This window comes from Alosa pseudoharengus, unplaced genomic scaffold (genome assembly GCF_046254945.1).
Source record: "Alosa pseudoharengus isolate Yale_2024_CS ecotype anadromous, Long Island Sound unplaced genomic scaffold, YU_APseudo_1.1 YU_APseudo_1.1_scf_6, whole genome shotgun sequence".
NCBI lineage: Eukaryota > Metazoa > Chordata > Actinopteri > Clupeiformes > Clupeidae > Alosa > Alosa pseudoharengus.
The window spans coordinates 5,174,045-5,185,899 of NW_027468848.1; the positions used below are offsets into that span (position 1 = coordinate 5,174,045).

The 11,855-nt window shown below is 41.8% G+C and overlaps 1 protein-coding gene across 1 annotated transcript; it reads left to right on the top strand.

Moving 5' to 3' along the window:
* The first annotated feature begins 5,382 nt into the window (after positions 1-5,382).
* On the top strand, positions 5,383-10,324 carry LOC143106683 (tripartite motif-containing protein 16-like). The gene is made up of 6 exons (XM_076271089.1): positions 5,383-6,049; positions 6,379-6,474; positions 7,247-7,480; positions 7,833-7,992; positions 8,129-8,188; positions 9,507-10,324. The coding sequence occupies exons 1-6, from the start codon at positions 5,459-5,461 to the stop codon at positions 10,019-10,021; spliced, it is 1,656 nt and encodes a 551-aa protein (XP_076127204.1). The 5' UTR covers positions 5,383-5,458; the 3' UTR covers positions 10,022-10,324.
* Positions 10,325-11,855: the final 1,531 nt, after the last annotated feature.

Here is an 11,855-nt window from a genome sequence, read left to right on the forward strand (position 1 = left end):
GAGGGGTTAGGTGCCTTGCTCAAGGGCACTTCAGCCGTGCCTACTGGTCGGGGCTCGAACCGGCAACCCTCCAGTTACAAGTCCGAAGCACTAACCAGTAGGCCATGGCTGCCCAATGTAGTCATTTACTGTACTACTGTGGATTGTACATTGGAAAAAATATCATGAAATACTGTGATACAGATAATCTGTCTCCCTTTCCTAATATCTAGTCTCACGTACAATGTAATGATTGAAATATTTAGATAAAGTTAACAAAAATATTTCCAGATCAACTGGATTTACATTCATGAAATACAGGTTGTAGATTTAAACTTACATAAACCTGAATGCTTTATTGGGAATGTAACTGGTGTCCCACCTCCATCTCTCTCTCTCTCTCTCCCCCCTCCATCTCTCTCTCTCTCTCTCTCTCTCTCCCCCCCCTCCATCTCTCTCTCTCTCTCTCTCCCACCTCCATCTCTCTCTCTCTCTCTCCCCCCTCCATCTCTCTCTCTCTCTCTCTCTCTCTCCCACCTCCATCTCTCTCTCTCTCTCTCCCCCCTCCATCTCTCTCTCTCTCTCTCCCACCTCCATCTCTCTCTCTCTCTCTCCCACCTCCATCTCTCTCTCTCTCTCTCCCCCCTCCATCTCTCTCTCTCTCTCTCCCACCTCCATCTCTCTCTCTTTCTCTCCCCTCCATCTCTCTATTTCTCGCTCTGTCGTGTGTTTCTCTCTGTAGACATTCCAGTCAGTGAGCACCACACCTGAGACTAAACACGTGTCCAGTACCTGTGTTAACCAAAGCCTTTCTTTTGAGGCTGTGAAGAAATCTGTGTCCTCACTAAAGGGGCAGCTGGAGGAAGTCATGAAGATATCTGCAGCAGGTTGGTCACACTCCTAATATTCCTGACACATACTGTAATTCTACTGATATAAAAAACAAAGGTTAGGTTGATACAATGTCAAGTTTGTCAACATTTACACCACTTATGTAAGTAAGTAAGTGTTTATAACATGATTCTTTCCATCTCAATAGTGACTAAAGTCCAGGCTACTTTGCCTTCTGAACCTACAATCAGAGAGGAATTCCTACAATGTGAGTTTTATCACACACATTTTACATACTTGAACATTTTCAGAATAGTTTACCAGGTTTAAACAGTTCAACATTTTATCATAGGTGTTACAGTTCATGGGTAGAAGAAGTACTGTCTCAATCATGATTCCATGATTCCTATAACTGCTAACTAATAGGAGGAGTAACAGGTGATTTACCTTTGTTTTGTGTCGACCCCCAATGCAACATCCATATAAAACTACAATGTATAAGTGTCCTAAAATGGTCCTCAAATATCCATTTATCATTGAAATCAAACTGAATGTAACTTGTTAGTGTACATCAAATTAAAATCAGTGAGCAAACATGTCATCATACAGATGCTTGTGTATAGGTAAAGTGTGGAGCCTGTCATTTTTATTTCCTATTTATCTGAGAATTGACATCAGCAGCATCAATCTTTCTTATAGCCTAGGCGTTGTCTCTTTTCCTCAGTTTAAAGTTGATCTCAGCAGCTTTGTGGAAAGAATTTAGTAGTAACCTTTTTGTTTAAAAAACATTTAATTGTGATTTAAGAGTAGCGGTAAACATTTAATTGTGATTTAGGAGTAATTTATGATAAATAAAAAATCTTATAGGATAGAGCCCCAGATGTCCAACCTCATACCATTCTGCGCCTACTATTGGTTATCACTTGGGAGCTGTGTTCTCAAGAGGCATTAAATTCATTAGTTTGCAGACCAGGCAAATTATAGATATATTGTGCCTAGTGTACATGTTACTTACTTAAGTGTACTTGCCCTTTCTAGGTTGACAGTTTTAGCATTCTAATACAAAGTCAGACACACACACACACACACACACACACACACACACACATTGAACCATTCTGTCGTTTGTGTTGTTTTCTCCTTCATCAGATTCCTGTCACTTCACACTGGATCCCAACACAGCTAATGGAAAACTCCATCTCTCTGAGGGGAACAGGAGAGTGGATGGGAGTGCTAAGCTCCAGTCATATCCTGATCATCCAGAGAGATTTGTGATGTACCCTCAGGTGCTGTGTAGAGAGGGTGTGTGTGGACGCTGCTACTGGGAGGTTAAACGGAGTGGAAAGGATGGTGTTAATATAGCAGTCTCGTATAAAAGCATCAGCAGGAAAGGAGGGGGTGTTGAGTGTGTGTTTGAACGTAATGACCAGTCCTGGAGGTTGATCCTCACCAGCTCCAGCTCCTCTTTCTGGCACAATAATAAAGAGACCAAACTCCCTCTAGTGGCCAGCTCCAGAATAGGAGTGTATGTGGATCACAGGGCAGGAACTCTGGCCTTCTACAGCATCTCTGACACAATGACCCTCCTGCACAGAGTCCAGACCAAATTCACTCACACACTCTACCCTGGGTTTTTGCTGGGTGTAAAATCATCAGTGAAGCTGTTGTGAGTATTCTCAGTTGGGTATTGGTCTGGTATGAGCCAGGCTACCCTGCTGCAGTAGGAGGCATTAGTGTTTCAGCTTTGGGAACTGGGGTCAGACTCCTCACAAACACATTGAGGAGAAGGAAGGGTACGTAGTGTAGTGCAACATAAAAGTCCAAGTTCAGTAGAATGGTCAGTAGAGAATGTTTGCTTGAAGGTTCCAGGTTGTGGTTCACTTTCATACAACACAATTGTGTATTACCCTTTGTACCCTGACAATATTATACAAAAAAGTTTTGAACTTGTATATCTTGTTTTACTACATTGATACAGACCAAGAAATACTAAAATACTTTGAATATAATCAGCTGTGAATGTTAAGTCAGCTTCTGATTGGCCTGTCTGTCTTTGCAGGAATAAAAGGTTTGTTTTTGTGTTGAGACTATGTGTGTGTTTCTGTGAGTGTGTGTGTTTGTATGTGAGAGAGATACATAGGGAAAGAGACTGTATGTTCATGTGTCTTTGAGTGTGTGTCTGTGAGAGCGTATGGGTATGTTGTACATCAGTGTGTGTGTGTGTGTGGCAGACGAGCTTCTGAAGGGGCAGGACTCGTTCTGCTGTCCAATCTGTCTGGAGCTGCTGAGGGACACTGTGGCCATTCCCTGTGGACGCAACTCCTGCATGGGCTGCATCATCAGCTACTGGGACCAGAACGAGCAGAGAGGCTGCTACAGCTGCCCCCAGCGCAGACACTCAACAAGAGCCCTGTGCTCAACAAGAGCCCCCTATTGGCTCAGCTGGTGGACAGGGTGAGGGCCAGACTGACCGTGACAACATCCTCCAGCTTTTACTTCCGTCCTGGACACGTGAAGTGTGAGTTTGTGTTCACTATGTGCTGAGAGTGTTTCACTAATTCACGGATTGGGATAAATGCAGAGACCAAATTTTCCTCACGGGATCAAAAGAGTATACCGGTATATACTTATCATTAGATAGTGATATAATATGATATAATAACCAAAACGTAAGTTAGAATGATAGAGAGCAGCTTTACTGCTTGGCCCCCACTAAAGGTGATAAATAAGGCAAAAACACAATAGATACTAAAGCAACTTTGCAAAAAGAGTCAAGGATCTGTCCATAGTAAATATGTTACATTTATACACTTATGAGATCAGCATGTTGGGCTGGATGCAGTGGAGCAGGTGAGATATAACATCTGCTCTCACTCTCACTGCCAGAAGCCTCTGGAGATGTCACTCCCAGCAGCAGTGTCTGAGTACGACGCATGAACACACAGGCCTCCAGGTAGCCATGACGACTGCTGAGGCGACAAGTAAACAGGTGAGCACTAAAGAGAATGCTGAAGCAACATCTCACAGGAGAATGTCATCACTCAGAGGAATACTACTAATGTTCTCTTAGGCCTATGACCACTGAAATGACTTTCCGTCTCCACTTAGTGGTCTGCTGTGTATGTAAAAACAGCAATGTCAACTTTTTAAAAAAATGCGTTCAGATTTTATTATTTTGGTGTATATAGCCTACAGTAGGTGTATACCTCTGCTTATGCCTAAATCTTGTTTCATTGAACAATTTTATACATATTACAGTGATAAGTTAATTGGATTTTTAAAAAGTCTTCTAATCATCCAGCCAATATCTCAAACTAGATGTACCGCATACGGTAGCAGTACAAAATATGTCTGCCTGATTTTAGCTGGCAGAGGCGGAGCCTATACCCCCTGGACAGATGGACAGGGACCAAACTGGTGGTGGTGGGGAGGAGCAAGAAGGGAACATCGAATGACAGAACCTCAGGTAGCAGAGCAGCCATGTTGGCACCTCAGGTAGCAGAGCAGGCATGTTGGCACCTGTAGAGCAGCCATGTTGGCACCTCAGGTAGCAGAGCAGGCATGTTGGCACCTCAGGTAGCAGAGCAGGCATGTTAGCACCTCAGGTAGCAGAGCAGGCATGTTAGCACCTCAGGTAGCAGAGCAGGCATGTTAGCACCTCAGGTAGCAGAGCAGGCATGTTAGCACCTCAGGTAGCAGAGCAGGTATGTTGGCACCTCAGGTAGCATAGCAGGTATGTTGGCACCTCAGGTAGCAGAGCAGGTATGTTGGCACATCAGGCATGTTGGCACCTCAGGTAGCAGAGCAGGCATGTTGGCACCAGGTAGCAGAGCAGGCGTGCACCTCAGGTAGAGCAGGTATGTTGGCACCTCAGGTAGCAGAGCAGGCATGTTGGCACCTCAGGTAGAGCAGGCATGTTGGGCGAGACATTATAAAATCACATAGACTGGTGGAAATTGGTCAGGACTCAGGTGTAATGAATGAATGAGTGACTGCTGTACCAGTCTCCTCGTAGAACTTGCACTGGAGATTACATTATCTGTGCAACTATCAGATCAAAGACTCATTCATCATGTGACATGGATTGTATATTCTGATCTTCTCCTTGTTGAATACAATGTGAGTGAGAAATGAGAGTGAGACAGAGAGATAGGAGAATTAGGCTACAAGTCTGTTGTTGGGTCATTTCTAGGTCAATATTTTCACTATAGGGAGAAAAAAATATTTAATTGGTCCAGTATTGCGGTAGAAAGCTAAAAGGCTATTAGGTATTTGGAAACATGAAGGGCCTTAATTTGAAAGCCAGACTTGCATGAAACATTATTCCCACAGGGAAATATAAATATATTTAAACATGAATTTAAACTTAATTTACATTAAATCATTCTGTCTCTCAGTTAGATTTTATTCTCAGAAACCTCTGTATTATATTTTCCATCAGATTCCTGTCTCTTCACACTGAAACCAAGCACAGCACTGCTGAAGGTGGGCTGACTGTTTGCACGAACACGCCCGTCACACATGTAAGTCATTTCGAAGTTACGTTGCGCATGCGCACCGATTTCAGGCGAAACGAAACCAGGATTCTAGCCTAGCCTTCGTGGGAAGTTGTGAAGCGATAGGGGAGACTACACAGCGCAAAATAATAATGGCAGAAGCTAATTCTAGCAACCAGGACCTTTTTACATGTCCTGTTTGTCTTGATCTACTTAAGGATCCTGTCACTCTTAACTGTGGACACAGTTACTGCACGGGCTGCATTAAGGACTGCTGGGATCAGGAAGACCAGAAGGGAGTCTACAGCTGCCCCCAGTGCAGACAGACGTTCACTCCAAGACCCGTTTTGAACAGAAATAATATCGTTGCAGAGCTTGTGGAACAGTTCAGGAAGAGCAGAATTCAACCTGTTGTTCCTGCTCCTGTTGTATGTGCTGGAGCTGGAGATGTGGAGTGTGACGTCTGCACTGGAAGAAAACTCAAAGCTGTGAAGTCCTGTCTGGACTGTGTGTTGTCTTACTGTGAAACTCACTATAAAGCTCACAATGAACTTCATCCTGGACGAAAACACAAGATTGTTGATGCCACTGGTCAGCTACAGGAGAGGGTCTGCACCCAACATGAGAAGCCTCTGGAGATATTTTGTCGCACGGACCAAACTTGTGTTTGTTTTCTCTGCATGGTGGATGAACACAAAGGCCATGACACTGTGTCAGCATCCGCTGGGAGAAAGGAGAAACAGGTAAGGACAGGAGTTGCTGTAGCCTATAACATGGCTATATGGTGTAACTGGAATGAAGCAGGCTATAGACTCCTGTAGAGTTCAATTACTGTTACCTGGAAACGCCATAAAATCCCTCCTCTCTATTGAAGTCGTAAAACCAGATGGTCACAGCCTGTAATGACAGCCTTTTTAGTAATAGGTAAATCAGTAACATTCAAAAATCAAAACCTTAGCCATATGTTCATGAACTCACCCTGATGGAGCAGTTTGCGTTTGAGGAATTGTCTAACATGACTAGTAATTCTATGGAAACTGCAGTGTGGATGTGATGCATTTGTTCAACATAGACACACTTGGGAGAGACCCAGAGGAAATTTCAGCAGAGAATCCTGGAGAGAGAGAAGGAGCTGCAGAAGCTGAGGAAGGCTGTGGAGACGCTCAAAGTGAGTACTGACCAGAAGACAGTGGTGGACATTACTTGAGTACATTTACTCAATTACTGTACTTAAGTCGCTTTTTCATGTATCTGTACATTACTTGAGTATTTCAATTTTTGAAGTACAGCTGAAGTTCCTTTTGGAAAAAAGACTGTCCAAATATGTGTACTACTTACAAGTATATTTTCTATTAAGCGAGCTAGGCTTTAAATAATGGTGTTGCCTAACCTATGTTATTGTCATATCCACTATTTACTGTACCTTGTTGACCCCTTTTCACAATATTGATGTTACCATAACTAGCCTCTTGACGCCATCGAGCAAATGATAGACAGTGATAGACAATCTGACACTATCAAACACAAAAGGGAACATCTTGATTTGGTACGAAAGTGTAAAGCATTCAACAAAGAAAAATGTGGTTACTTTGAAGTATCTAAGATATCACATTAGTTTGTTTTTAGTTCTTTCTACATACAACAATTATTAGCTGATTTTGTCCTTGAATGGAGGAGAAAGGCTCAATGAATGCCTATGTCTGTGCCGAATCATTTCAACAATAGTAAATGCAACTGTATTAGTCATAATACATTTCAGGACTTTTACTTTCGATACATTTGAACAGTACAGTTAGGGACTAGAGTTTTCGTCCAGTTAGCGAAAGAGGAGTAATGCTCAGTTTACTTTCCAGTTCCTCTAAACCATACTGTGGCTTTGTGGAAGAGCTGAGTGAGGGCTACTTCAGATGGATCACGTGTCTTTGTGTGTCTTGTATCAGAGTTCTGCACAGACAGCAGTGGAGGACAGTGAGAGCATCTTTACTGAGATGATCCGCTCCATTGAGAGAAGGCGCTCTGAGGTGAAAGAGCTGATCAGAGCTCAGGAGAAGGCTGAGGTGAGTCGGGCTGAAGAACATCTGAAGCAACTGGAGCAGGAGATTGCTGAGCTGAAGAGGAGAGATGCTGAGCTGGAGCAGCTTTCACACACAGAGGACCACATCCATTTCCTCAAGGTAACTGCTGATAGGTTATGAGGGCTCAGGATGTGCTGATGGCATCAATCTACCTTACGCAGCACTTTAACAGACCCCATGCCCTTTCACATCTGTAAAGAATGTTTTTGTAATAATACAGATAGATATCACCCATCATGCACAGTACAGTGTGCTGTTGGAAACATTAGGATAAATTAAAAATAAAAACCCAACGGTATCAAAAACTGTATCAACTGGATTTACATGTCATGAAATACAGATTGTTCATTATATGCATACACCCGAATGCTTTATCCACCCATACTCCCTCCATCTCTCTCTCTCTCTCTCTCTCTCTCTATGGCTCTCTGTCATGTGTTTCTGTGTTTAGACTTTCCAGTCAGTGAGCAACACGCCTGAGACTAAATACGTGTCCAGTACCTGTGTTAACCAAAGCCTTTCTTTTGAGGCTGTGAAGAAATCTGTCTCCTCACTAAAGGGGCAGCTGGAGGATTTCTGCAAAGAGGAACTCATGAAGATATCTGCAGCAGGTTGGCCACACTCCTGACATCCTGACACATGCTGTAATTTTACTGAGATGAATATCAAAGGTTGATACAATATTGACATTTACACCATTTATGCAAGTAAATGTTGTTTATAATATGATTATTTTTATATCAATAGTGACTGAAGTCCAGGCTACATTGCCTTCTGAACCTACAACCAGAGAGGAATTCCTACAATGTGAGTTTTGTCACACACATTTTACATTCCAAATTTCTCAAAAGTCAAGTTTTTTTGCAATCAATTGCAGAATAGTTAACAAGTTTCAGCAGTTCAACATATGCGTGTGGGTGTTACAGTTCATGGGTAGGGGAAGCAAAGTCTCCTCCAAATAATCAGGATTCCTATAAGATGCAGTAACAGATTATTGGCCTTCATTTTGTGTCCAATGCAAAATCCATATAAAAAAAGTGTCCTAAAATAGTCCACTAGTCAAACATCAATTTATGATTGACATCAAACTGAACGTAACTCTTTAGTGCACATCAAACCAGTGAGCAAACGTGTCATCGTGCACATTTAAAGTTGCAAACTCAGAAAACACGTGGTGGGGAAACTAAACACTCCAGCTGATTTACTTATTTATTAGCTATCCAGCTATCAACCAGTGGTTTCTACCAGTGTTGCTTTGGCAGCTGACAGAAGAAAACCAGGAAAAGTGAACTAATAAAAAGATGTAGGAGAGAAAAGCTGCAGATACAAGCGGAGTGTAGGCAAGCCAGAAGTAAAATTCTAAAGTAGTACAGAAGTAGAATTCTAAAGTAGTACTGAAGTAGAATTCTAAAGTAGTACAGAAGTAGAATTCTAAAGAGTACAGAAGTAAAATTCTAAAGTAGTACAGAAGTAGAATTCTAAAGAGTACAGAAGTAGAATTCTAAAGTAGTACTGAAGTAGAATTCTAAAGTAGTACAGAAGTAGAATTCTAAATAGTACAGAAGTAGAATTCTAAAGAGTACAGAAGTAGAATTCTAAAGTAGTACTGAAGTAGAATTCTAAAGTAGTACAGAAGTAGAATTCTAAATATGCTAAGAAAATGGCATTTTTATCACATCATCAGCAAACATGTCACTGGATTTAGTCCAAAATGCCTGAATATGCCACACCCCACAGTATATAATCACACGTAAAATACCCCTCTGGAGCAGCATGTAGATGAGTTGAACTGGTGTTTGGAGTGGACAGCAGTACATAGTGTAGGCAAAGGTTGGTGCAGGAATGTGTGTGTCTTGCCCTTCAGTGAAGTCTTCTTCATAAACATTTTGTGATTTGAGAACACACAAAGTAGGCTACACACACACATAGGGGAACCATACCTGGGTGAATATATACAAAGTCAGACACACACACACACACACACACACACACACGCGCACCCACACCCACACACACACACACACACACACACACACACACACACACACACACACACACACACACACACATATTTGACACTGAAGCATTCTGTTCTGTGTTCTATTCTGTGTTCCTCCTTCATCAGACTCCTGTCACTTCACACTGGATCCAAACACAGCTAATAGTCACCTCCATCTGTCTGAGGGGAACAGGAGGGTGGAGTGGAGAAGAGCGCTCCAGTCATATGCTGATCATCCAGAGAGATTTGATGGGTACCCTCAGGTGCTGTGTGGAGAGGGTGTGTCTGGACGCTGCTACTGGGAGGTGGAGTGGAGTGGAAAGAATGTTTTCATAGCAGTCTCATATAAAAGCATCAGCAGGAAAGTAAGGAATGCTTTGTGGTGGTTTGGAGGTAATGATCAGTCCTGGAGTCTGATGCTCCAAAGCTCTAGCTCTTTCTGGCACAATAATAAAGAGACTAAACTCCCTCTAGTGGCCAGCTCCAGAATAGCAGTGTATGTGGATCACTGGGCAGGAACTCTGGCCTTCTACAGCATCTCTGACACAATGACCCTCCTGCACAGAGTCCAGACCTCATTCACTCACACACTCTACCCTGGGTTTTATATGAATACTGGGTCATCAGTGAAGCTGTTGTGAGTATTCTCAGTTGGGCATTGGTCTGGGATGAGCCAGGCTAGGACCCTGCTGCACTCCTCACAAACACCTTGAGGAGAAGGAAGGGTACATAGTGTAGTGTAACATAAAAGTCCAAATTCAGTAAAATGGTCAGAAGGGTTTTGCAACATTAAAATAAAAGCTTGCCTGAATGTTCCACGTTGTAATTCACTATTTTATTTTACTACATTGATGCAGACCAATAAATACTAAAATACTCACAAACACATTGAGGAAAAGGATGGTATGAGGTATGATGGTGTGGAAGTAGTGTATGATGTATAATGTGTGTTGTACTGTATGTCATGTCTAGTAGTGTATGATGTACAATGTGTGTTGTATGACATGTCTGTGTCTTCTGAATGGAGCTTGAGCCTGGCAATAAAGTGACAATGATGATTACATAGTGTAAAATAAAGTTAAAATTCAGTAAAATGGTCAGTAAGGTGTTGTAACATACAAATAAAAGTTTGAATGTTTGCCTGAAGGTTTCATGTTATAATTCACTTTCATACAACTCTCATTATTACAAAAGTGTGTGTTACTCTTTGCACCCACATAATTTGGACAAAACATTTTGAACTTTTTATTTTACTACTTTGATAGAGACAAATAAAAATAAATGATGAAAATGTTCTTTTTAAATACTCTGAATGTAATCAGCTGTGAATGTAAAGTCAGCTTCTGATTGTTGTGTCTGTCTTTGCCCCTGTTTGGCAGATTATCATCTTGTGTGAAATCAACAGAGTATAAAGAAGCCTCAAAACCTCTGTAAACAATTAAAGACTGCCTCTGCCACAAACACAAATACATTGAGCTGATATTTTTAATATTATCTTAATTTTTTTGAGTTAGTATTTTCAGTGTGAGGTAAGAAGCCTAAAAAAGAAGACACAGAGAAAGAAGCAAGATACAGAATGTTGTGTGTAAGTGTGGGTGTGTTGGACATCAGCCTGTGAGCATGATGGACGCGTCTCTGAGTCTGACTCATTCCAACATATCATCTGCAGACACCCATTCACACACGGAAATATTCAAAGCCTTGATAATATTTGTCCGTTTAAACAAACTGACATGTGGATGTAAATGTAAACTTAATCAAATTGAAACAACAATAAAGGCAGATGCTGTTTGCACCCATGGTGTCCATAGCCAGCAATGATATTACCTGTAGTACCTGGTGATCATTATGACACCCTGTGAATGCATGCCAAGTTTTATGTAATTCCGTTCATGGGGGACCATATCAGCTACACACACACACACATAATCACACCCATGCATGCACAAACACACACACATACAGGCATGCACACATACACACACTCACGCACACAGATAAATACACACTATGCACACACTCGTTTACATTCACAAAAGCAGGAGATGGAGACAAATTGACAAGCATGATTTATTTTTGCATAGAGAATGTGCAGGACTGGGCGGTGGTCATATTTTGTACAGCTCTGCGGTAAATCTAGTTTCACAACCAAATATTGTTTAGCTTTTGACAGAAGCTCACACCATCTTGTTTTTAGCTTAGCTGACATTAATTATCACCATTAATTCAAATTCAATGAAATATTCAAACCTATGTCCAGTCTCATGAGTATCCTGTAGGCCTGTATGTTGTGATTAGTAAACCGGTTGAGGTAGTGTTGTGGTTAAACCACTAGAGGGAGCCACCTAATTTAGTCAGAGGCAGATGGCTTCTATCAGCCCATTGTCTTCCGATGAATGTCCATCTCTGTTGACCCAAGATCAAGGTCACGTTGGTATATAAGTAGTTTTATGAAGCCCACTGTGTTTAAATGGT

Excerpts from the sequence above, each read along its gene's own strand:
- LOC143106683 (XM_076271089.1), top strand. The coding sequence starts at position 5,459 with ATGGCAGAAGCTAATTCTAGCAACCAGGACCTTTTTACATGTCCTGTT. Across the intron at positions 6,050-6,378 it reads CTGGGAGAAAGGAGAAACAG|ACACACTTGGGAGAGACCCA; the intron begins GTAAGGACAGGA and ends TGTTCAACATAG. Across the intron at positions 7,993-8,128 it reads CATGAAGATATCTGCAGCAG|TGACTGAAGTCCAGGCTACA; the intron begins GTTGGCCACACT and ends TTATATCAATAG.